Source organism: Camelus dromedarius, chromosome 12, assembly GCF_036321535.1.
Source record: "Camelus dromedarius isolate mCamDro1 chromosome 12, mCamDro1.pat, whole genome shotgun sequence".
Taxonomy (NCBI): domain Eukaryota; kingdom Metazoa; phylum Chordata; class Mammalia; order Artiodactyla; family Camelidae; genus Camelus; species Camelus dromedarius.
This window is the reverse complement of record NC_087447.1, coordinates 23,511,179-23,536,205: the sequence shown is the minus strand read 5'-3', so window position 1 is coordinate 23,536,205 and position 25,027 is coordinate 23,511,179. Positions and strand designations below refer to the sequence as shown.

The 25,027-nt window shown below is 39.5% G+C and overlaps 1 protein-coding gene across 1 annotated transcript; it reads right to left on the bottom strand.

Annotated features, from left to right (window-relative positions):
* Window positions 1-6,797: 6,797 nt before the first annotated feature.
* On the bottom strand, window positions 6,798-25,026 carry APIP (APAF1 interacting protein). The gene is made up of 7 exons (XM_011000579.3): window positions 24,782-25,026; window positions 17,606-17,706; window positions 13,325-13,373; window positions 12,077-12,194; window positions 10,572-10,707; window positions 7,703-7,870; window positions 6,798-7,105 (listed from the first exon to the last, which is right to left on the bottom strand). Exons 1-7 carry the CDS (start codon window positions 24,836-24,838, stop codon window positions 7,006-7,008), a joined length of 729 nt encoding a protein of 242 aa, XP_010998881.1. The 5' UTR covers window positions 24,839-25,026; the 3' UTR covers window positions 6,798-7,005.
* Window position 25,027: the final 1 nt, after the last annotated feature.

The following is a 25,027-nucleotide window of genomic DNA, read 5'->3' as shown; positions in this document are numbered from 1 at the left end:
AATCACAGTGACATTGAATCATGTTAAAGTTGATTTACAGGGGTCATACAGCAGGGCAGTCCTCCCGGTTCCTTCCTTACATTAAAAGTGGTGGCTGCAGTGAAACCTGAAACCAACAACAAGCATTTGTGAAGCCAGTGGAAACCCCTGCGAGTAATTTTAAAGCACACTGTTCAAGCAGTAGATGAACGGTTGGTGATGGATTGATCAGTATCCTTAAGAAAGGAAAAAAGTATGCTTGAGGGCCCTAGGTAAACATTTACTATTGAAAGACTGAAAGAAATGAGGTTAAATTCACAAGTCATATATACATAGGACTATATTTTGTGGGTGATTTAAAGGATGTTTTAAAGTAATTTTGCCTATTGGAGAGTTTCACTTTACTCATTAAATTTCAGATTTAGAATGCAGCTCTATTGAATGTCATAAAACTGATTCCTTGGTTTCATGTGCAGAGATGTGGCCCTTATTGCAATAAAAAATAATATTAAGAAGGAGAATAAAATTATAAGTGAAATAACAGAAATAAGTGAGTATTTTATATCTAAAAGGCTAAAAATTAATCGTATAGTTGAATAATAAATTGAAATCCAATACATGATTAATAAATGGTCTCCAAAGAAATCTGGTGAACTATTTGCTCAGTGAAGCCAAAGATGCTTCTTTTCTTAAGTCCCTGATGCTTATCTCAGAAGCCACATGTACTTTAAGAGGAAAATTAGTTTTACACCCTTAGTATACCAATTGGTATATTACATTGATAAGATAAAATTGAGTTGATGTGGGAAAGTGCAGAAGGCTTGCTTGGTGATCTTGGTTAATTTTTTACTTGGGTCATTTAACCTCTGAATGTCCTTTTCCTCATCTATAAAGTGGGGGTAATAATACCTTCAAGGGTTGTTATAAGAATTGGATATAATGTATTTAAAGATCTTTACCATAGTGCTTCAAAAAATAGAGACTGCTACGATGATTACAATTACACCTGGCTTGTGCTGGGCGCCATGTAATGACTTGAAGAAATTCATTTTACCCTCGTAATCTTTAACTACTTCTAAATCAGAAAGTTTCAAGGACAATCATAGAGGAGATGCATACAATATTGAATTGCCTTGGTTATTCTCTGGCTTTTGAAAGTCCAATAATGAAAAAAACTTGTAGAATTTTCAAGAAGGAAGAAGTAAATGGAGGGAAACTATATTTTTCCTTCAGTCGGATTTATTTAATTTTCAGAAAATCTACTTTCGAACAGTAAAATTACACAGTGAGAGACAACTGTGAGAAAGAGATGAACACTGCTTACAACTTATAACCAAAGAAGAATGCTTAATTCAGTGATTATCATCCAAAACACAATGCTCCGGTGATTATAGATGTTTTAAAGAAATTTGGTGAGAGGATTCTGGCTGCTTTTTGAAAAGTGATGTCCGTGTTATGAGCCCCATATCTGACCACCTTGAGTGGAACTGCTGACAAGACACGGCAGTTTTCTTTATCAAAAGAGAAGTATTTGAGCCAATTGAAATGTAAGATGAAACTCTCCTTAAGGTTATGATTTGACCTTTCTAATTATTTGGGACATTCTCTGGGGAACCATATTATTATTATTCTGAGGTGCCTCTCACAAAAGAGAGCTGGGTGGGACCAGAAGCTTATAAAACCATTTGAAACATAAACTGACATACTCTTGACTAAAATGTTAATCCCTTATTCAGTCCGGGAGGTGAATGGAACGTCCTGCACTTAATGAAATAAAAGTGTTTGATTTGAATCTCTTACCAGTTTAACCTTTCACCTCCTTATTTAAAGTAGGGATGATTGAGGGAACAACAGTCACCAGGACATGTGAAGGATGCCTGCTGCTCCCTTACACAAATATCCACTGAACACCCATGTGCTAGACACGGAGAACAAGCCCTCCCTGAGCTGTGCCTGTGGACCTCAGCTCCAAGCAATCACATTGTAGGGATCAGATTTTTCTTTAAAAGCAACAGCAACAGCTAACTAGGAGACACAGGCTTCCACCAGCTACCCGCAACTCTAAGTCAGGTTTTGCACATCTTCCCTGCATGTCCAGGGGTGACGAAAACATCCAGTGGAGACATGCAGAGCTACATGTAGCACAGCTCAGATGGCTCACCTGCATCACAGTTACCTCCAGGGTAGCTAAATGAAGGGCGTTTAGGAAAAGAAGTTTATAGCTTGAGTGCATTCCTAGTATATGACAGGCACTGTGGCAAGAAATTTACAACCTTTCTCTTAAGTTCTGCATATTTATTATTCCTACCTAACTCAATTTCCTTATCTAAAAAAAGGGATAATACGTACCTCGAAACCCTCTCATGAGAATGAAATGATACCTATAGAAAGGAGGGTCATTAATATTTATAGCATACCTGCTGTAGGTCAAGTACTGTGGTTTTTTCCTTCACATACTTACTCTCATTCATTAGCTCCATTTCAAGAATGAGGAAAATGAGGTTGAGCAGAAGTGACCGAAACTCTTTTTCCCCTGTGGAAGAACCTCCACCAAGAACCCAGAAAAACAAATATTTATGGAGCCCTTACAACGTGTCAGGCATTTTCCTTGGTTGTTGTGAATAAGACAGAGGTCTGTCACAAAGAGCTTTTGGCGTAAGCATCCCGAAAACGCTTGGGGGTGAGGCGAGGGAAATGGCTCATATGGAAGAAAATTCAGTGGCACTGTTTTGGGCCATGGTAGGTTTCATGTGCCTGTTAGACAACACTGCTAGTCATCAGCACATAGATAATATTTAAAGCTATGGCATTGAATGAGACGCCCTAGGAAAAAGTATAGGTGGAGAATACAGTCATGGGCAGAAAGCCCTGAGGGCCTCCAGCACTTAGAAGTCAGATAGAGGAGAAATCTTCCAGAACCACAGGAGTGACCCATGAGGTAAGTAGAACATCACATGAGTCTGGGGTCATGGAAGCCTAGAGAGAAATGTTTCGAGGAGGGAGGAATCACTAGTGATGCTACCTTAAAGTCACGTAAAATACAGAGAACTGATCTGTGGTTTTGGCGAAAAGATGGTCTTTCATTCAACAAATATGTCCTGAGTATCAGTTATGTACTGATACTACTCAAGGGGCCAGGGACATGTGTGAACGAAACAGAGGGGAATCCTTCATGGGATTCACATTCACATAGTGAGGGGGAAAAGAGAATCCATTCCATCATAGTATGCTAGCTGATTCTAAGCACTTTACAGAAAACTGAAGCAGGGAAGGGGTGCATTCTGGGTATGGAGGGTGGGGTTGAGATTTAAAATAAGAGTAATCGGGGAAGGCAGCACAGGGGTGACTGTAAAGTCTTGAATGAGCAGAGGGAATGTGCTATGCAGGTGTCTGGAGGAAGGGCATTTAAAGAGGAAAGAACACATATGAAAGTGCCTGGGATGTTGAAAGGCTCCCGAGGACGCCAGACCGAGGGTGCCAGAGTGGCCGGGGCAGGGTAAGTGAGGAGGAGGAGAACTGAACTAGGCAAAGGGGGAGATGGGGACACCACATAGAGCCTTCATTGTGGGACTGGAAGCCAGGATTTTGAGCAGAGGAGTGCCACAGGCTGACTTCTATGTTAACAGGGTCACCCAGGTGGCTATGTTGAAAAGAGACTATTGGGTTGGGGTAGGTGGACCGGGGGGGGGGGGGTTTGGTTGGGAGCAAAGGCCGAAGAAGGGAAACTGGTTAAGAGGCGATTGCTATAATTAGGTGAGAAATGGTGGGCCTTGGGCCAGGTGGTAACAGCGAATGCAGTGAAAAGTTGAGAGGCTCTATTCACAATGAAAAGCTGATAGGATTTGCTGATTAGCCAGATGTAGCCTGTGAAAGAAACTGCCAAGCATGGCACCAAAATTATCTGCCTGAGCAACTGTTAGAATGGAGTTACCATTGAGTAGTGGAAGACTCCAGGAAATTGGGAATTAATTTTGGAATTGGGAGGAGAGCTACTGCCTAAGGGAAGAGGCTGGCCTTAGTGGGAGGCATGAGCATTTTAACACGAGAGTACATGCAGGCAGGTGGGAAGTCTGCACAAGTTCTCTCTTGGTAGCTTCTATTTTTGCAGCAAAATAGCAGTCAAGGTCATCAGCCAAGAGTGTATATGCAGGGAGGAGTTTGAAGTTGAAAGAGAGAAACAGGTGTCAAGGAGAGTAGGGGAATGAATAGACCAGGAAAATAAAGTAAAATTCATAGGCAGCATTAAAGACTCACTTGACCTTGATGTGATTGTGTTTTCCTTCAGACTTATTAAGACTCACAGGTTCAGGTTAGTAGTAAGAAGAGAGCTGGAATTAACTGTGATTGAAGGTTTGCTGAGGACAGTGGAACAGGAGGAGGGGAGAGACATTTAGTGCTCCAGGAATTCACTCACTCCAACCCCAGGGGTAAGATAGGAAGTAAGAGCAGCCATCAATGGGGGCTTCAGGGGAAACCGTGTCCCCTGGGGAGAGACAGGTTTCTCTCAGAGCAAAGAAAGAAAAGGATGCATTCAAAAGCTTGAGAGTGGAGGGAGGGTAAAGCTCAACTGGTAGAGTGCTTGCTTAGCATGCATGAGGTCCTGGGTTCAATCCCCAGTACCTCCTCTAAAAATAAACCTAGTTACCTCCCCCAACCAAAATAAAATAATTAAATAATAAATAAAACATAAGGCTACTTTTTTAAAAAAAGGTTGAGAATGGGAGAATTTCTTATTTTTGGTAAAGCAGTTTCAGTGGTGTGGTGCGGTTGGACTGGAGTGGGTCAAGGAGCAAGTGAGAGAACAGAAGTTGATGGAAAAATGGACAACTCTCAAAAATTTTTGTCTGAAGGTGCTGAAGTTAGCTGAAGGTTGGTTGAAGGCAAAGTTTGTGTATTTTAAGATAGAAGATAGTATAGCGTGTTTTTATACCAATGGAAGAGGGTAAAAAATTGACAATGCAAGAAAGAAACGGGATAAATGTGGGAATCTTTGCGTTAGCAGATAGTGGAAGGCCCACCAAAGTGTGAGGCCTTGCCACTGGCTGTGAAAGAACTCAAAGCAGAGGCAGAGGGACAAAGTGAAAAAGCTGCTTTGTTTTTCAAAAGAGGGAAAGGAAAGAAAAGCACTCGAGCAGGGAGCTGTCAGCCAGGATGGCCATTCAAGACAGCTCCAGCCCCGGGTCGGGCCACGTGGACTTCTGTGGGACACTTCTGCCATGTGTCCTCCTTCTGGGTGTGTTACAGCCAGTTGGTCCTAAAGCCAATCAGGCCTTGTATGGGCTGTTCTGATTGTTGTCATGGCAATCGTCGTCTGTCATGGCACTGGTGGGTGTGTCATTTAGCGTGCTAATACATGATAATGAACGTGTAATGAGGCTCAAGGTCTACTGGAAGTCAAATCCTCCATTATTTTGGGCTTAGTTGGTTCTCACCAGTTCTTGTTTCTTCTCTTTTCCTCCTGAAACTTAAATAAGATAACTGGTTTCTATTCAAGGGAGGGGCAGGGGTAGGATCCTGGAGGCAACAGCCTCGGTAACATGGGGCTATAAACAAGAGGCAAGGGTTGGGGTGGGGGGGGTCCCAGCAAGGTCCTACTCAGTATTATTTGCAGAAGCAAAGTCGTTGAGAAGGCCAGAGGACATGGGCTCCAAGGTGTAAGTGGAAGAACTGAACTTAGAACTTGGTAGAAGGAAAGTGGCAAAGGCTGGAGGCAGGAAGGTTGGCAGAAATGTGAAATGGGAAGATTACTTAGTTCTCTTTGGAACGGATCTATTTCTCTCTAAAAGTGTGTGAGGAGGTCATCATCTGAAAAGTGGTGGGTGGGGGGAAGAATGTTGGGTATTTGATGTCGGAAGTAAAGCTGTGAGAAGGAATGGTCACCAGGTTGGGGAAATGAACTTACTAGTAGGTTTGTTTGACAGCATCGAGTGCCCACCTGAAATGTGTGGTCATGAATCTGAAGGGAGATCCGTCTACATAGTTGTCATCTTCCCCATCAGGCCTTGCTGCCTGGGTGCAGGTGCCAAGTGGCTCACAAGGAATGAGAGTTTTTCCAGGTGAGTATGATGGAGGGGGCAAGATACAAGGGGCTCAGGATGTTTGCAATAAAGTGGTGCAAATACTGGGCCATCATTGATGCTTCATAAGGAAGGAAGCAAGGACATGAAAGGAGTCACGGGCAATGACAGATGGTAAGATCGAGGGACTGGAGTCTGGATGAGGTTAAGGAGTCGCTGGTGGAGTGGAAGACCTGGGGTAGATGAACTCAAATCATGGAGGACGACAAACTGAGAGGAGGAGGGGTATATGAGATTGATTTTGGAGATTGTGCATTATTTTCTCTCCCAATTAAATAAAAGCATTAGCCAAATAAAACCTTAGGATGAAGAGGATGTTGCTTTTGGCTACATTAAAAAAAAAAAAAAAGCACTTTCTGATTATATCACTGGTTTGGTCAGGGTTTATTTGACTTAGGAGAGTTTGAGTTAATGGTACCTAATTTGAATTCACAACTGACCCCAATATAACATGAGTATGCTATGTTACAATACAGGGAAGCACTGCAGCATATAGGGGAGATCTATAAAACTGTTGTGGCATCGGCATTAAGGGATACGTTGGGCCTTCACTTTTCATGTCAATTTATGACACCAACATTAAGACAAGAAAATGCTCATTCTGTAATTAAGTGGAAACTTTCCAGGGAATTCTACTATTTTCAACAACTTGAAAGAGAAAGAGGAATTCTCTGGGAGTATATACAAAAAAATTAAAGAAGAATATTTTGCTATTAAGGGATTCAGAAATAAGACTAAAAATTCATTATAAAATTTTTATACTCTTACATTGTCATTTGAAAGGATAAGAATATAAGCCAATACCATCCAGTATCAGAAGACCTGCAGTATTTAATGACAAATAAAAAACTGCATGGAAATTTTCAATTCATTAAAAAAAATAGTCATGCCATTTAAGTAATAATTAAGATAAGCTTTGTCTCTGTATATAATCAAACTTCTACTTGGCTTATACAATTCCATTTTCTCCAACTGGAAGCTGTGAAGGATCCAGCCCTATTTTCTTCATTGACACAGCGACATCAAACAAGTAGTCATAACATTCACACCTGGAAAAGAAAAAGCAAAGAGAACTAAGAGTTTAGTGGAACAGAGTTCTCTAATCGTAATAATCACATTTTTCTTCTGTATCAGGTTAGCCCTGTTCCTAGTAGATTTTTTATTTTTCTCAATTCTAGGCAAAGTTTTTCTTATATTGTCTTCAACATTATTAAAACATGGAATCATATTGAATCATGCCACCATATTATATACTTCTCAGGAAATAAAAGGGAGTTTAAAATACACTACTTACATAAATTTAAATTTTTTACTATGTGTCACTTTTTAAAATAAACGTAGCAAATCATTATAGAACTTGGGTCAGCTTTATTCAAGCCTTCAACTTGGAGAACGAGATCTGTATCTCCTTTGTATCAAGGAGCACAGTGCCTTGCCAAAAACAGCTCATCCAAAAAACATTTAACAGAAGAATACATAATACAAATAAAAACCTAGAAATAATAATGATAAGCTGAACTTAAACCAATTTGACCAGTAACACACACAAAATATCATACTTCATTTTAAATCATAAAACATTCTTGGTTCTCTTCTACATTTAGAGTGTGGTGACTTGTCCCCGATGCTCTCTGGTTCCCACTTACATGGTTTTAGCCTTCTCCCAAGTCTCTCCCCAGACGTAGACTCCATGCCGTCTGACCAGCACCGCACAGGAGTCTGGGTATTCATTCATTGCCCGAGCCATTCGCTCTTTGAGGTCTTTCTCCTCAGGTGTATTCTCAATAATGGGTACTACTAATGTATCATCGTATCTGTAAGACAGACCAAGCTGTTTGTTTTCCTTTTTAAATCAAACAAAGGTATTCATATATAAAAATGTATATTTTTTTCAAGTAACCGGTTAGACAGTCTCTTTATATCTGAAAGGCTACTCCGAGTTATGAACAGGATGACGCATGTTGTTCTGTATATCTTGCATAAACATCTGTATCAAAAGACACTGCGAATTTGGCAGGACTCGTTCTAATCCTAAGTGGCAGAAATTTGTACAGGATACCAAAATCTGACAAAGGAATTATCAAGATCATACAAGTATTTCCTTGAAGCACAGAGAATCATGGTATTTCCAACAGGAGATGAGAAATGATAAATCTCAGAAGTGTAGGAAGGATTAACAATTGAACTACTTATTAAAGCAGGAACTTCCCAATGATACAAAATCATTTCATTCTATCTCTGCAGGATCTGAAAGTGTCTTGGATAAGCAAATAAATAAATTAAGGTGCAGTTTGTGGCCCTGGGATAACAAAAAACTCCTGGCACTAACTATTAAAAGTATGATAATATTTTCAGAATGTTCTTAAATCTGTGACATTAGAACTTCTTTTACCTCATTTTTAGTAAGTTACATGTGATGAAATCAGAATATATGCATTTTCCATTTTGTTTATGGAACAATATTTAAGCAAATAACTTAGTTACTGGTAAAATTAAGTCTATTTCTGAGGTCATTTATAATCAACCAAAACTCAGATATGTTTTCCTTTTTACATGAATTTCCCTTGCCTTGTTAAAGTTAACATTTGTTTTTTCACTACCTCTGTAATGGCTAAACTTAACCAAAAAAAGTTCTAGCTGTATATTGTCAGAAATGACTACTTTAGGGCAAGTATAGGCTAGGGAGCTTTCATGTGATAAATAACTTGGCCAACCATTATCAGTAACAGTGTGAGGTTGCCCATTATCTCACTGAAGTACAACAGAGGTAATTATACAATATCCTTAAATATGGAAGGAATAAACTGCTAGTCCCAAATCTTTCCTAATACTGGCCAGGAGAACCACAAACTTATACATATACCAAACAGCCTGAAATATCTCCAGGTGCAAAATAAAGCCATAGCAAAGTAAGACCTGAAAGCTAATCCAACCCAATCTACCCATTTTACAGGAACAGAGCCAGGCTAGTCCTCTGACCATCAAACAGCGTTCTTTTCACTCTCCCACAGGCATGTTGCTTCCAAAAGGTAGGATACGTATTTAACTACGGTAACCTCCTCTGATAAGAACTAGGCATTTCAAAGTTTTTTTTTTGTAACATGGACTTAAAAATTTTTAAAGTGGAGAAGAAAATGTAAAAAAGTCCATCCTCTCTTACTTCATCCAGCTTTTATTGCCCCTTCTTTTGACTGGATCTTAGGATTACTCCCCAAATACTGGTGAAATATTGCTGCCTCTGAGCTGTGAAAATGACCCTGTTACTGATTTCCCAGCCAGGCTCAAAAAGAATTGCAAAAACAACTTGAAAAACTATGTACCCTTTAAATTCTGAAATATTCAAATTAATATATAATATGTATATTATGCATAACAAATGGCATCTTTTCGTTTTCATTCACTGCGTTATTCTTTTTTTCTACAAAATTCTGAAGGCTTTCTATTATGTTCTCTTCCTCTCCCCATCTTTCCATATGTTCTTTGAACTCATATTTGTTTCTTCACCAAAGCAATCAAATGCTGATGAAATTGACAGCACACATAATGCCTCTGCTTCAAAGACCCAGGTATGGAAAAGGCAGTATGCAGCCCTGCCTTCTTTAGCGTGTACACTTCCATAATTTAAATATTTAACTTTTGTAAACAGGTGTTTCCTGGCGTGGAGGAATGCTTTAGGCACTCAATAAATATTAACTAAAATCAAATCAAATTAACTTCCCAGCACACTAGTGTAGACACGTACATTCTATTACATGCAGTAACAGTAACCTAAGGACACTTGAGAAAAACTGGCACCCTTTTCCTCTAATCAAGGCAAAGCAGATTCAGGCCCTTTCGGAAATTGGGGGTGAACAAGAATGCCAGTATATTCAAACGCAATGCTGAGCTTGTACCTGGTCACCAGGAACGTGTTTCTTCATGTCACTGTATTTTAGATTGATGAATACTGGCTGCGTTTTGCGCCGGCTGGCGGACTTAGCTGATTTTTATCTAGAAGGCCCCTGTTCTATCCTATCTGCGCCACTTTCTACACTGAAAAATTATACAAGTATAGAGATCTACTTAGTTAAAATAATTAAAAATTTTTTAAAAAATGAAAATATTCCAGCAATACTACATTAAATCAGCACGAAGTATAAACTTTAGTCAGAACTGAAACTTCCTGAAGACAAAGTGAAGGCGAGGAGACGTTGCTCCTGGGGTTCTTCAATATAGGAACACAATCTTCCCATCTCTACGGAAATCTCAGCTAAGGGTTTTTCATTTTACTCGGACGAACATTTCATTATTCACGTTGGCAATAATTTACCAAGGCTGGGGTGGGGATGGAGGGAAGGAGGGTGGGCATCTGATTCGTGTCACTGAGAATATTTCTGGAAGTGTAACATTACGTAGGGTGCTATTTAACACAGACCCACAATGTCTCATGAAAGACATGAAAAGATCAGTATCCTATTTATCAAAAGAAGGAAAAATACTTTCCAAATTATTTAACCAAAAAATAGGGGAAAATACCTGTAGTACCCTCCTGAGGTACATTTCTTTATTCCTTTTATCATCTCTTGATGTGTAATTTTAAACTCCCTTCCTGGGAAAAGAAGGGTGGCCATGACCGCAGCCTTAGAGTGGGTATGAATCACAGCACCTGCTCCTGAAGGAGGAAGAGTAAAGTCACATGCTCAGTGAAAACTAAATTACACCTTTCAAAAAAAAAAACCTATATATACACACATACACACACACACATACTTGTATATGGTTATAGATTTGTTTTTCTTGGCATGAAATAATAAAAAAACAACACACACACACACACTTTATCCAGTATCGGGGCAATGCACAATATGTTATACATTCTTGAGAAATAGCATTTAGATGGTCTGAAGTACAGCTATAACAATCATGGAGATCATATTCATAATACTATTACCACTGAATTAGGGACCCCTATGTGCCAGGCACTGGGCAAATGCCCTTTATGGATGTTACCTCTTCGTATCATCACAACAACCATCTCCCCCATTTAATGCTCAAGGACATGGAAGCTCAGAGATGTTTAAGTAACTTGTCCATGGTTCACAGACAGTGCTGCAGAACTTGGATTTGAACCCAGTTCAGTCTGACCCTTTATCACCAAGGGAGGCTTCATAGCATAGGCCACACCTCGGTAGCATAAGGAATGGTAGCGATTTTAAGACACAGAGGCAATGGATTTACCTAAAAAAGAATCTGTATGCTATAAAACTCAGTAATGGCCATTTTTGCAACTGGAAGTTTATTTAGCTTTTTGCTAGGAGAGATTGTCCATGCTGTTAGAGTCTGTTGCTGAAGTTTGATCCTTTCAGGAGTAGCTGATAAGGTCCAAGAACAGAACACAGCGGGATTATTTATTTACTCAATTGATCCTATTCCCGGGCTACATTAAAGCACGGTCTGAATGACCTCAGTGCTGTGGGTCAGCCAGTGCGTCCGTCATACTTTCCTATTTTTACATTGTCCTCAACATTCAGCCTTTCCGGGCTGGTTTTCTACCGCAATTTCTGGGAATTAAATGAGTCCTAATTGTTATTGTACAGTAAATTTTTCTAAAAAAGAGAGGACCACTCCCACTGAAGTGAAGAAAAGGCCATGATTCTCCCTCATTTGTATTTTGATTAACTTCTAGTACAGGTTCCCAGAGGTGTAGCTCTAAACTAAGAGCAGCAATTGGATTGTAATGTAACAATCAGTTAATTCAACAATCTGGTGGAGTCATACTGATCTAGGTTGGAACTCTGGCCCCAGTACTCACTAACTGTTTATTTTGGGAAGATCCTCCCAGAGCCTCTGTCCTCTCATATATTAAATGAAGTAATAATGGGCCTTCCCCACAGGCTGACGTGAGGACTAAATGAGTTAACGTATTTAAAGCTCTTGCACACAGTAGGTATTCAAGAAGTGTTAACTACAATAATAATTGATGCGATTTAGGGGAGCCTACTCTGCAAATATTCTTTATGCTGACTACGTTTTCTGCCTACCTCTCATTGTGTATGCGTTCATGAAAAGAGGAGTACACTGGCTTTTTTTTAGATTCTTACATGGCGGGGGTCCACTTATGTCCTGTTCATTGATATCACAAACAAACATGTCTTCAGGCTATTTAGAGGGAGAAAAAGAAAAAAAGAAGGCTTATACAGTATCCATGAGAAATGTCCCCTTTCTTGTATACAGATATACACATAGTATATACACATATGCAATGCTAAAATATATATACATGTTTAACACACATTTTAAATATTCATATAATTATAGTTTCTCTCTCAAAAATTTTAGCCTTTTTTTAGAAATAAAAAATATTTTCTACTAATAAAAATATTATCAGGAGTTAAAAAAAACTGACCTTTAGAATTTGAAGAAAAAATTGATATGGAAAATTTAATATTCATGTAATGATGCTGATACGTCATCAATTTAGCTTCTCAACTTTGCCCTCGAATTTCACAACTGTATTTCAGAGACACTATATAATCATCATTCTAAGATGAGTGTTATAATTTTTTTCACATTTCATAATATAAGAAGAAAAATATAGAGTAAAATTTTCTTATCCCTCAAGAAACTTAACTGGTATTCAGAAATGTTAATCTCGATAAGGTACATGATTTTTAAAGTTCTAAGGAATTATGCAGAGCCACAGAGTTTTTCCTAGCGATACACACACATTTCTGACTTGCACCTTTCATTTGCTACGGTTTTATTACAAACTACAATATAAATGTTTTATTAATGAAATACTACACCTTGTAAGTATTACGTGATTATTTTAACTAGATTCTGGATATTATTCTAGCATTAATACAGAATGGGTCTCCTCAAAATTCTGAAATGAAGTTTTACAATTTTAAATTGAAAGAGCTTCACTACTATTAATGTGAATCCATTTGGCCCATTTGAGACCACCAATCTGATTACCCTATTAGCCTAATAAATATGGTGTTACAATGCTGCAAAGTTATAATCATTTTTTATTATGATTTAAGATTGCTCTGTTCACTTTTGCCCTCTAGAGGCTGAATGAGAATTCAAAACAACTAGTTGCATGTAGGATCCTTACCACCTTAAAATAATTTACTTAAATGTGTATTGATTAGTTATTAAAATTATCACAATGTGACCCCCCTTCAAAACTAACATTTCTTTTAATGTTAATTCTATTTCAAAACAACAGTAATCAAGTAGAGAAGAAGAGATGTCTGAGTTGTAGCAGGACCCCTTTACCATACCTGAATCCGTTCCTTTTGCACTCCTGAAGGAGCAATGTAGATTTCATTGCTGGTAACACAAAATACAGAAATTGGTATACATTTAACTCTAATGTTCTGCTTTTGCACAATGAAAAGTGTATCCCTGCAGTCCAATCATCAATGATCTTATTTAATCAAGTCACACAAAGAGCTGCTTTATTTCATTAACGGTATAGCTGCATAGGAAGATTACCAAATTAATGTCTTTATAATGCTGGTGACACAGTTTAATGCTGATAGCTGCTTTTGTCTTCTGTATTTTTATATATACTTCTTTATTTCTTTTTATGGTGCAAAATCAGTGGTAACCAGGCTTTTGTCTGGTTAGGGGAAATCAAAATCTGAAAACACATGTCTTTAGCATCTTTAAGCATGAATAAGTGGTTTATCCTACTGTACATGGAACACACTTATTCTAAAATCCAGTCAGGGGAAAATATGCTCACCAGGAGTAGTAGATCTCTGTCTCATAAGGAATCAGGTTTAATTTTACTGTTTGGAAATGCCTATTGTAAAACATGAAGTTCAGAGACCTCTGCTGGACAGTTTGTTAAATTACAGCATTAACACTGGGCTACTTTTTGGGTGTAAGAGCATGCTTCCTAATTGAAGAACACTTTTTTCTTGTGAAAATATGTGATAACAAAGCTAAAACAACGGCAAGAAGATAAAAATATAAGATGCGTGGCTACAACTGGAGACCTCTCCGTTACACAGCATGTTGCGCTAAGGGAGACACATGCTCTAGCAACACCATTTACCACAAGGTGCTTTCGAGTTTGATTTGGAAAATAATTTCAAAATCTTCTCTAAATTCTCTCCACCCTCAACAAAGGTCGTATGGCTCACTCCTCAGTTTCAGTTGCTGCCAGAGGGTGTTGAAGAGCTGCCACATAATGCCAATGAAGGAAACACCAGCCCCTGCACGATCCAGCTTCTGCCACTGAGGCATGGACGTGGGGACACTGAGTAAATATTAACCGCTTCCTGGTAAAAATGAGGATGACTGCCTGCACTGCATCCAGCTGTCCAAGCTGGGGTTAATAATGAACCTACGGACTTGGAACTGACAAAAACATAAGAAAGTTCCTTTAAGGGTTAACTCGTAAATTAAGGTCTAGGAAATAGATATCTGATAATAATACAGTGAAATCCAAAGCAGAGTGAGCCAGGTTCAAGCATTCGTTTTCACAAAGTAGCTACTGCTTTAGAGCATAAGAAAACCATAAAGTGGCCTTCCTCTGGAACTCGTGGGGATGCTTAGGGGTCACGCCGTTAAAAAGGGCCCCTCACAGATTTGGATACTAGGCATCCAGATCTTTAGTCCTTGCTTAACAGGAAAGAGGTTCCAGAATTATGTGTGGTGTGGAGTCCAATCACCTCCACTGGTAAGTGGATGCGCAGGTCTTCTCATGTGCGGAGAAATTTATGCAGTCCTGGGAACAGACCCAAATAAAGTTCAAAACAGTCTGCTGGTAAATAAACTCCATCGTCAAAGTGGGAAAATGCAGGGTTTCTGTTCTGTTTGTTCAAGTGATTTGGTATGCTAAATCTGTTTTTATTACTGCCTTTGTAATGGCAGTAATAATGGAAATCAGTTTAGACTTTGATCAAACTTGAGTAATTAGAAGATTAGCTAAATGGGTTTTGGAAAAAATATATTCACACGTACAAAAAAAGAGATACCTGGATAAAAACAGAAAGATGACAGAGCTTTTATTTTAGGAGGGAAACACGCCAAAGACTAAGGTGAAGTATTTACTTGGCGCTGTAAGCCATAAACAAAAAGCATTTTGAATTTCAAGGCATTAAGTTTTGGAATTTATTTTCTCTGCAATCCCTGCTCTTTCACTATGTGGTAAGCAGAGGGGCAAAACCCAAGGGTTCATAATACGTCTACATACAGTTGCTTCTATTTTTATTTACATTTGTACTTAACAAAATCCTTTAAATCTTACTATACCTCATGTATTGTATACAATATGGATTTATTAATTTTAATTCTAACAGCATAATCAGGACTAGTGTCTCTGACCCGTAACAATATTACACTGTGAAAACAGGAAATGCTAAATGTGAATGGTAGGAAACCAACTTAAACACAATGGCTGCTGAGAATCCTGGAATTGCCTTGATCACTGTTATTTTCTTGGTCCTCCACTGCTTCCTTTTGATTTACCTTTCATATGTGTCTTAAGCTGTCTTTTATTGTATACATCTTTAGGCACCATAAACCAATAGCATAAGCTGAACTGGTATCAGCCAAGCCTCGGCACTGGTAAATAATTTCATATTCCCCGAAGAGCTTATTGTCAGTATTATCCTGGAAACATCATCTATTGGGTTTGTACTTGATTCCAAACTTATTTGCTCTAAGTGTCAGATAAAGAAAACCAAACTTTCACTAACATGAGAATAATTATTGCTGCTAAAGTTATTGATATGGGTCTATGAAGTCATTTAAATATTAGGGAGAAAGTTCAACATTTTATTACACATTACCCATTTTACTCTGTAAAGCACAGATTTAGTAATATTCCAAATGCAGTGCCATAAGATTGTGGCTGTTTTCACCTGTGACCTCCAGGAGGAGCTCCTCACCAATTAAGAATCTAAGGAAAAAACATTTTACAAATATGATGCATAACTTCCCTGCAAACTGATTGTCGTGCAATAAAGCCATTTAATTTTAAAATGTGCCAATGAGTGTTTTAGGGTGATCACACACAATTTTAGTGCATCGTTCAACATGTTAATTCTACAATAAATTTTAGTTCTATAAGGAACATAGTCTTTTGTGTCTTTATGATCAAAAAAATTCCCTCTTGAGATCTGCAGTGGCTCCTTACCTGCATTCTATTTTTCTTAGCTGTTTCTTTAAAGAGCCATTTAGGTTATCTAGGCTCTGTTTTGTACAAATACAAACTATTTCTGCATATGCAAATAAAAAGCAGTTAACTAAAGGCAATGTTTAGAATATGGTTTATCATAAATACAGCAGAGAAACCAAATTACTAGGACTCAACTCCTAAATGAATAAATGAAACAGCAACAACAAATGTTATCACAGGACTTTTGCTGTGAACACATCAATTTGAACGCTTTGGGAAAATAATCTGAAAACCTGCAAAATGCTGACACATGAGCACTGGGTTGATGGTAACAGAGGACGCATGTGATGGATGTATGTGTGATGTACCACGTGGAACTTTCCAGACTGAGTGCCTCCCTACACATGTAACTGACATTTGTTGACTGAGGCCCCTCCTGTTGCTTCCCACAGTTTAATCAATATTCATGAGTTCCTCAATAATTTGAAGCAGATGAAATTTCAATGGCATCATCTTGCGGTGTGCCATAAAATCCTTTTTGTTCAAGATGTTCTGATTATATTTTACACTCCATTCCTTTCTACACAACGCAACCTCCTTGGGGGCATTACTTTGTATATTCAATATTACATAAATATTGCAGTAATCCAATTTTGTTAAAGAAAGTGAATTAGGATAAAGAAATAAATCGAGTTACTCAGTTTAACATTCAGCCTCCAGACAATAACATCTCTAAAAAATGTGAGGAGGAAAAATATTAATCTTGTTCCAGAAACACTTGAGAGAATGAGATGCCACAACCTCTATTTTCATTGTTAGTAGGTTACTTATTTCTTCATCCTCTTAAAGGACAGACACTGAATAAGTCTAACAACTAATTAAATACTGTTCATTCCTTCTGTTTCAAGTCTAACATCTCTGGTTTTGTCCTGTGAGCAACATGGGCCAGCCGGGGCTATGTCCATTAACAATGGTATACGCATTTAGAAAGGCATAATATTGCCTTTTTCTTGATTCAATAAAATGTAATTTTTAGGATTTTGGATGGTTTGTAATCTGTACCTAGGTGACTTTAACATATGTATCTGATCCTTTGAAATGAGTCCTGTCTACCCAGAGGGGGCCTTTCATGATTCCAGACATGTGAACATACCTGGCAGCATGTTTTTTAATTTTGGTACCCCAAGGACTGAGGACCAAATAATTCTGATTAGAAATTGTGGTTCTTAAATCCTTATATATTTATTATATCTGCAATATCTGTATCCTTACTCTATTCCGTTATGCAAATATCTATTTCTGGATTTAGAAACTAAATACCTTCAGTGTCATAAAACTGATCAGTTGTTCTTTGGACTTAGTACACATGGCCTCTCTGTGGCCTACTTATATGGAGAATTCCCCAAAATGAAATCAGCCAGAAACTTACCCATGCTTCAGGCTAATTCCTCCTCCAGTCCCAGTGACCCAGCCCAAGTGGTAAAACTGTTTGCAAAGCTCTGGAATCAGGTATCTTGGATGCTCCTTGTCCTTAAAAAGAAGAAAATGATTTCTAAAATGGACATTTTATCATCTGACTATTCTAGTTGACATCTCTATTAAAAAACTAATTTAAGGATGTTCAAGAAAATATACCATAGAAGGGATGTACCAAGAGGGAGAAAATTATTGCCAAATATACTTTGTTTTTAATGTTTGGAAAGTGGATCTACTGTATTATTTGGCAACATGGAATTACTCAGGTAAAGGCCATACAGCCCAATACTATGGAACAGGTTGCAAGAACAAGGTGGAGAAATGCCCAGATTATATTACAAAATGTCCACTGAAATGGCTGAAATAAAATGGAATCTGGTGCTAAAGGGAACATGCTTCATTCTGTCCAGAAAATTTCTTTACATGAGAAATCTTATTCAATTAACATACGATATGCATGATATACAGTGATAGTTATTTGTTTATTTTCTGTGTGTTGGTTCAATTTTATTTCTATTCTAAAAATACTGCCTTTTCCCATAGTAATTGTATTGTTTTCTCTTATTATGAAAGCAATATATACTCAGTATAGAATATAAAGTCAAGAAAATAACATTAAAAAGCACTCAGAAACAACCGTAATTAATTTTTCTAGGCCCAATTCTATAAAGATCTATGTTGGGGTAACATTGAGCCCTATTTATTTATACATACCAATGTATAATTGACATATAACATTAGTTACAGATTTACAACGTGATTCCGTGTTTGTATAGCTGGCGAAATGTTTAGAACAATAAATCTAGTAGCAATTAAGAGCCTTACTTTTATGTAAGTCTAATGATTACTTCTTTGGGAAAAAAAAATGAAACAAAGCCTTTCTTCTTCTTTTTTAAAGCTAACATGAATGAAAACAAAAACACTAAGAAATACAATGAATTCCTTTTTTGGCCGTATGATAGACAACCCTTACCTCGAAAACAACCAAAAATGCTGAATAAATTATTTTAAAAATATTTCAAGAGAAATTGCTGAGCTGGCAAGAAAATACGGTTTCACAGGGGCCATAAAAGAAATGAGAGTGAGTTCTACCTGGGAGGGAAGTGAGCTCCAAAGCCATAGTTTCCCTGAAGGTATTTGCAAACTGCTGGTGACCTTGAGCTTCAATTTTGATAGCTATGCAAGTCATTAGAAACACAAGATAAAATCTAAAGTGTGCTCAAAATGGAGCATCTAATAGAAAAATCCCTACAGACACATGAAACCCCAAGGGACCACACCCGCCAGGTAAAAGGGAACAGGAAATAGATGCACTGTGCAGAAAAGCAGAGCAAGCAGATCTGCCTGTATAAATCTTGGCACTGGGTAAAGGGGAAAACACATCTTTGAGTTCAAAGAGGGATTATTATTGAAAACTGAAATTTCAGCTACTTGATTGGATTTCTGGAATTACGATCTTTTTCTAAATTCACGTAATATTTTACATACATATTTTTTAGTATTATGAATGATAATTTGATGGAGTAGGCTTGAAATTAAGAACATGGGAACTTTAAAAAAAAGTTCTGATTAGGCTTAGGAGTTAAGGGACATAAAGTCAAATCCATATAACACCATTTATTGCTTACCTGACTTTTGGCCTCAGTTTACTTACCCATAAAATGGGAACATTATGAGGACTGAAAGGAGATATAATAGATATAAAACATGTAGTATAATGGGTGACATAGTCAATATTTGTTTCCCTCTCATTTTAAGGAGTTAAAAATTCCTGAATTAAAATTAATAATAAGGCTATGTTGGTTTTTCTTGCATCCATCCTTATGAAATCTAGCCAAAATTACCTATGCCCTGTATAATTTGCTATTTCCTTTTTTAGGGATATAAATGAAATATTTTAATTACATATTAAAGTACAGCTAATGAGAAGACTCCTGCAGTTTTCCAATCCTTAACCATCAATCTGCACAGCAGGTTACAAACATTAAAGAAAACAGTGTGTTATTACAGGTCTCCCCTCTTCCTTTTGTCTTTTCAGTACTGAGGTATTACAGCAATTAGCCAGCTTCATGCTACACGAATAACAATAAGGCAGCTGCTGTAATAAAGTTTCATTCAGTCGTTCAAACCCACAAAATTACAATTTCAAGAAAAATAATCACTTAGCAGCAGGAACCAACAGAGATGTGCTGAGTAAAAAAGTAGTCATTTAAATTATCCAGAGTGGGAAGAAAGTAAAAATCAGAATATATATTTTAATGAGAATGGACTAGAAAGAAAACATTTATTTCGTATTTAGTTCTCCCCTGAATGTCAATGATACTACTTCTCTGTTATTGTCAGGTCAGGTTTTCACTTAGAATAAGAATTCTGAAAGACATATCTAAAGATGGATTACTGTCAACAGCTTAGAGCAGAGGTTCCATATAGTAAAGGAGAAACACAACAGTATTTTGTGTATATTAAAGACACTGAGGCCTAGGGGGTGAGGGGTATAGCTCAGTGGTCGAGCATGTGACTGGCGTGCACAGGGTCCTGGGTTCAATCCCCAGTGCCTCCATTGGGAGAGCGGACATTAAAGCCTAAAAAATTTTTGAATCAATATTTTTCCAACTTTTCAATCCAGTTATTTTCAGGAAATCAGCCTTGGATGTCACTGAGATACATGTTCATGGTCAACAAGTGTTCTAAACCCCTCCCCTACTTTGTCTTTCAATTTAAGCAGCACAGAGGCATGTATGGCTCAGATGGAGGTTTTCCTGGGGGCTCTCATACAAACATAAAATAAACATGTGTCCAAGGTATTATTTAACCTGTCAATTAATGAGGGAGCCAAAAAGATGATATGACTATGTCCAAAGGGAATTCAAAATACACACACACATAAAAATAATTAGGAATCCTGGATTTACAAATAAAAAACTGAACAAGATCCACTGGGCAGCAGTAAGTTGAACTCCATAACACGACTTGCATTTCTATGATTATTATCATCTGCATCACTGTCAGTATTCTACAAGAATTTACAGGCCTGTAAAATAGCTCAAAGATAGCCCAAAGACAACGTTCAGGCTTTCAAAATTCTTCCTGACACTAGATGCAGGCACAGCCAAGTTGTCAGCATTTGCTCTGTCTCTAGTCTTTGTTTCTTTCTGCACATCTGTTTCCTTTTTCTCTCGTACATACTGGTTTTCTATGTAACTCCACCTCCTCTCAGAGCCCTTTTTCTCCCTCCCACCTTCCCCACACCTAAATGCTCTTCTTACCACTTTAGCACTGACTAGAAGAAACCAGAAAACATGGAACCTGGCTTTAGCTTTGACCCCTACTAGCTGAGTGCCAGCCAAGTGTGAATGAAAAATGTTTCCTGCCACATTGAAAGGGAACAGGACCCTGTGCCCCCACCCCTGCCCCTTGTTTATAGGAAAGCTGAAGTCTCCCAGGCCTCCCTGAGTCGCAGAAGAGCAGGCTCAAGCAGTACATTAGGACAGGCCTGCAGGCACTGGGGGGTGGCAAGGACTCTGACCTCCTATCTCAGCGGTTAACTGAGATTACTCCCCCATTTTCCTTTAAAACTTTCATGGCTGAACAGAATCTTTGGAGATTCTGTTTTGGGGGGGCGGTGCTGGATCTGACAGAGGAGGTTAGGCAGGTTTACTGACCTTAGCTAATTAACAACAAAGGAAACGAAGTCCTTAGCTGATGAAAAAGCAGGACATTTCTCTTATCCCACAGCGGGCTCGTTAAAATCCAAGGACATACCCCAGTATCTCTTCCTTCATTCCTACCGAAGTTTCTCTATAATTGCTTTTTGTTTCAGGGCTGAGCTCTGAGGGAGGAAGGAGCCTCTAGCAGAAAATAATGAACACCACCACCAAAATGAAGGTAACAGTGGCAGAGCCTTCTAACAAAAGACCCCTGAGTCAATCCCAGGCTGAGCTGTCTCTATGGGCCACCTTGGCTGCCGGCTCCCCATTCAGTGCTTCCTTTCCCTGCTGGAGCACCTTTCTTTCCTTCTCTCTGCTCAAGCACTTTCCTGTGATTTCCCCTTCTGAGCAATAAAGTGGCTGTTTACTTCGTTCCTCTGCCTCTGTTGAGGATCCGTGAGCAAGGAGCCACACTTTGGTGGGCTTCCTACTTTAGGGGTCCCTCTATCCGCTAACAGTATCAGTAAACAAAGGATGTTGCAACCATCACCACCTTGCAGCTGCCCCAGCAGTGAGCCCTCAGGGAACTCAGGATGGAAATAGGATGCCTGCCATCAAGCCCTCAGCCACTGCAGCCACCCCCAAGGGGACTCCGGATGGGAAAGCATGGGACACTGGCCCTAGATAGCTAGGTGCATATCAAAGGGATGATTTCAGTGAGCCCAGACTCCTGCTGCTTCCCATATTTAGAAAAGCACTTAATTCCTTAAGGTATATGATTTTCTCTTGCAGTAATCTTTTGCTGTTGCAACTACCTGGTTTGTGTTGCAAAACTCCTATACTCCTCCCTCACCTCTTCAGAGCAGTTCCTCAGAGCTACCTGGCTTGAAGTCCTCAGAAATTCTGCCAAATAAAACATAATTCTCAGCTTGCAGGTTGTGCTTTTTTTTTTTTTTAAGTCGACACAAGACAACATCTTTTTCTCTTTGCACTGTTATTGCTCATGCTGGATCTACAATTATCCCAACTCTAGCTGTCAAACTCCTGCTTGTCAGCCCTTCCGCCAGGCTTCCTACCCTCTCCACTTATGATTCCTTTTCTCATCATCTCCGCAGGAAGTGATCATTCCTTCCTCAAACTCTGTGTCTCAGCACTGCTCTATATATCTTTTTTTGGGGGGGGGTTATTGTATGGCTGTCTTATCCATTCACTAAACAAACTTTTACTGAAGGCCCTGAAGAAATAAATACAAGTAAAATAAAACCCTTACACTTGAGGGCTCAAAATCTAGCAAAGGAGTTAACATTTGTGAAATGACAAAGCAAACAAGATGGTCCAGGCATTATGGAAGCAGAAGCAACTGGTGGGAGGGAGGAGTTGGGAAAGGCTGTACAGAGGAAGGGATGCTGAGCTAAGTTTTAATGGATGGTGGAGTATGCAGGTAGGTGAAGAGGAGAAAGGGCATTTCAGTCAGAGAGAACTCTTGAGTAGTTGGAACTGGAATTAGGTTCTGTGGGATGGAGTAGGGAGGGAAAAAGACTCTAAGGATCTTTCATGACATGCACAGCGATTTGGACTTTATGCTATAGATGGCTGATAATCACTGAGCAGTTTTAAACAGAACCTCTGATTTTGTTTGTGAAACATATCTACAGTGGCAGTAGAGAGAAGAGGCTGAACAGTGATGACCAAGGAAGCAAAAGACCAGACCAGTAAGGAGGCTGTGGAAATAGCTCCAAAATGAAATGGTAAGGGAGTGATGGTGGAGATGGATTTGGAAGATAATTAAGAAGCTAAAAAGAAAGGATGGGCTTTGGGTGAGAAAACAGAAGAAAATGAAGGCTTCAAAGAATTCCAAGTTTTCTACTGGCTGAGAAGATAACTGGACAGAAGTTAACTGGAAGTTAACTGACAGAAGTTAACTACGACAGCTAGTCATAAATATTCCTTGAGTGCCTACTATGCAGCAATCACTTCTGGGAATTCAGCCATGAACAAGACAACATCCCTGAACTAAAGGAATTAATACTCTTGGAGATAATTTTTAAAAAGTGACATCAACTGAAAAAAAATGCATAACCTGAGAGTTGAGTTATATTCTATTTGGGGCAAAATGAGGACTACAGCCTGGAAGACAGCATTTCAACTCCAAGGAACTGCTCAGGAGAGGTAGGGTGGGAGGTCGGTATATTTGTGATTTTTAGTGAAGGGAGATATGGGCAATCAAACACATTTTACCAGAGGCTTGCTGCTAGCCACGAGGAGCAGATGTCTCCATGAATGATTTTAGTACTTTTCCAGATATGAGAAGATGCAAGAATTTGGGCTCATAAAAATCCTCTCCTGAAACAATCTGTCCGAAGGCCTGCTCTGCCAGTTTCTCCCAGAGCAAGGAGTGCCTCACTCCTGATCTCCTCCCTGAGTTCCTTTCAGGGTGTCTTGGAGGTCAGTAGCTGCAGTAGCTAGTGAACTAAACCTTGTAGAGGCAGGCAAGCGACCACCTTTGGTTGGCAGTGAAAACAGGAATAAAGAAATAAATTATAATAAGTAGGAGAAATGAAACTAACAAGGGACTTTGCTCATCTGTGTAAAGTCACTTATTTACACAAGCTAGTGGCTGACAAGTACTTACCAATAAAATCTCCCACGTTATTACATTTTTAAAAAATTGAAGTATAATTCTGAGAGGGGATAAATTAGGAGTTTGGGATTAGCAGGCACAAATCCTACTTACTACTTTTTAATTGTGACCTTTACCGCCAAGAAATAACAGAAAGCATAAGGAATAAGGGAGCGATTTTAGTGCCCTTTCCCTGCCTCTTAAGCAGTGCTCCAGACATTATAACTGTTTATTCATCCAGCTCTCCTCTAGACCCCAGGTCATTTGTCTTAATCACTTTTAACAAGCAGGTTTTCCATAAAATTGTCGATATGCAGAACTGAGTCAAAAATTAAGCACACCCCGAGGGTGGACTGTCCTTTGACTTCTGCATAAGAATCCTTCTTATGATCATCCTATGATCAATCTAAACCCAGGAAGGCAAAGAGCATCTGTGCAGCGGAAAAATGCCCGCTACTGAGGCACAGATATAGTTCGGTGAAAGTTTCCCAAGTGCCTACTGCGCACGAAACGTCGTGCTGGTCGCCAGGACGCAGAAGATTAGCTGGAGGGCACAGTTTGAGCTCCAGTTCCACTCCAGGGATTCACGTTCCCCTATTCGGCCTGTCTTCAGGATAAGCTGTTTTGAAACACACACTTAGGATGCCCAACGCTCTTCTCCGTTATTCTTCGTTTTTCAGCGTTTGGTGCCCAGCTCCCGCCGGCGGAGAACCCCAGCCCGGGAAGCAGAGACAGCTGCACGAGGAGCCGATGCGGCTGCGCGCAGGGGCCGTGTCTGGCCCGAAGCCCCTCCCGGCCCGCGCCGCGCCCCACCGACGCCCATCCTCCTCGGAATAGAGGGCACCGGCGGCCCCGCCCCTACCTGCGCGCCGCATTGCCGTGAGCAACAGTCTCCCTCCGGAGCGTGACAGCCGGCCATGGCCCGGACCAGGGGTCCCCACGCCCTCCAATCTTCCCACGGTTTTGCTCCCGGAGCTCCGCCTGGGCTAAGGCGGCGAGGCCAGACTGCAATCAGGCGTCGCTGAGGGCAGCCCCGGGGGCGGGGCGGACAAGGCGGAGGGCGGGTCTGGGAGGGCCTCGCTGACCCAACCGCGCAGCCGCCTGGCCG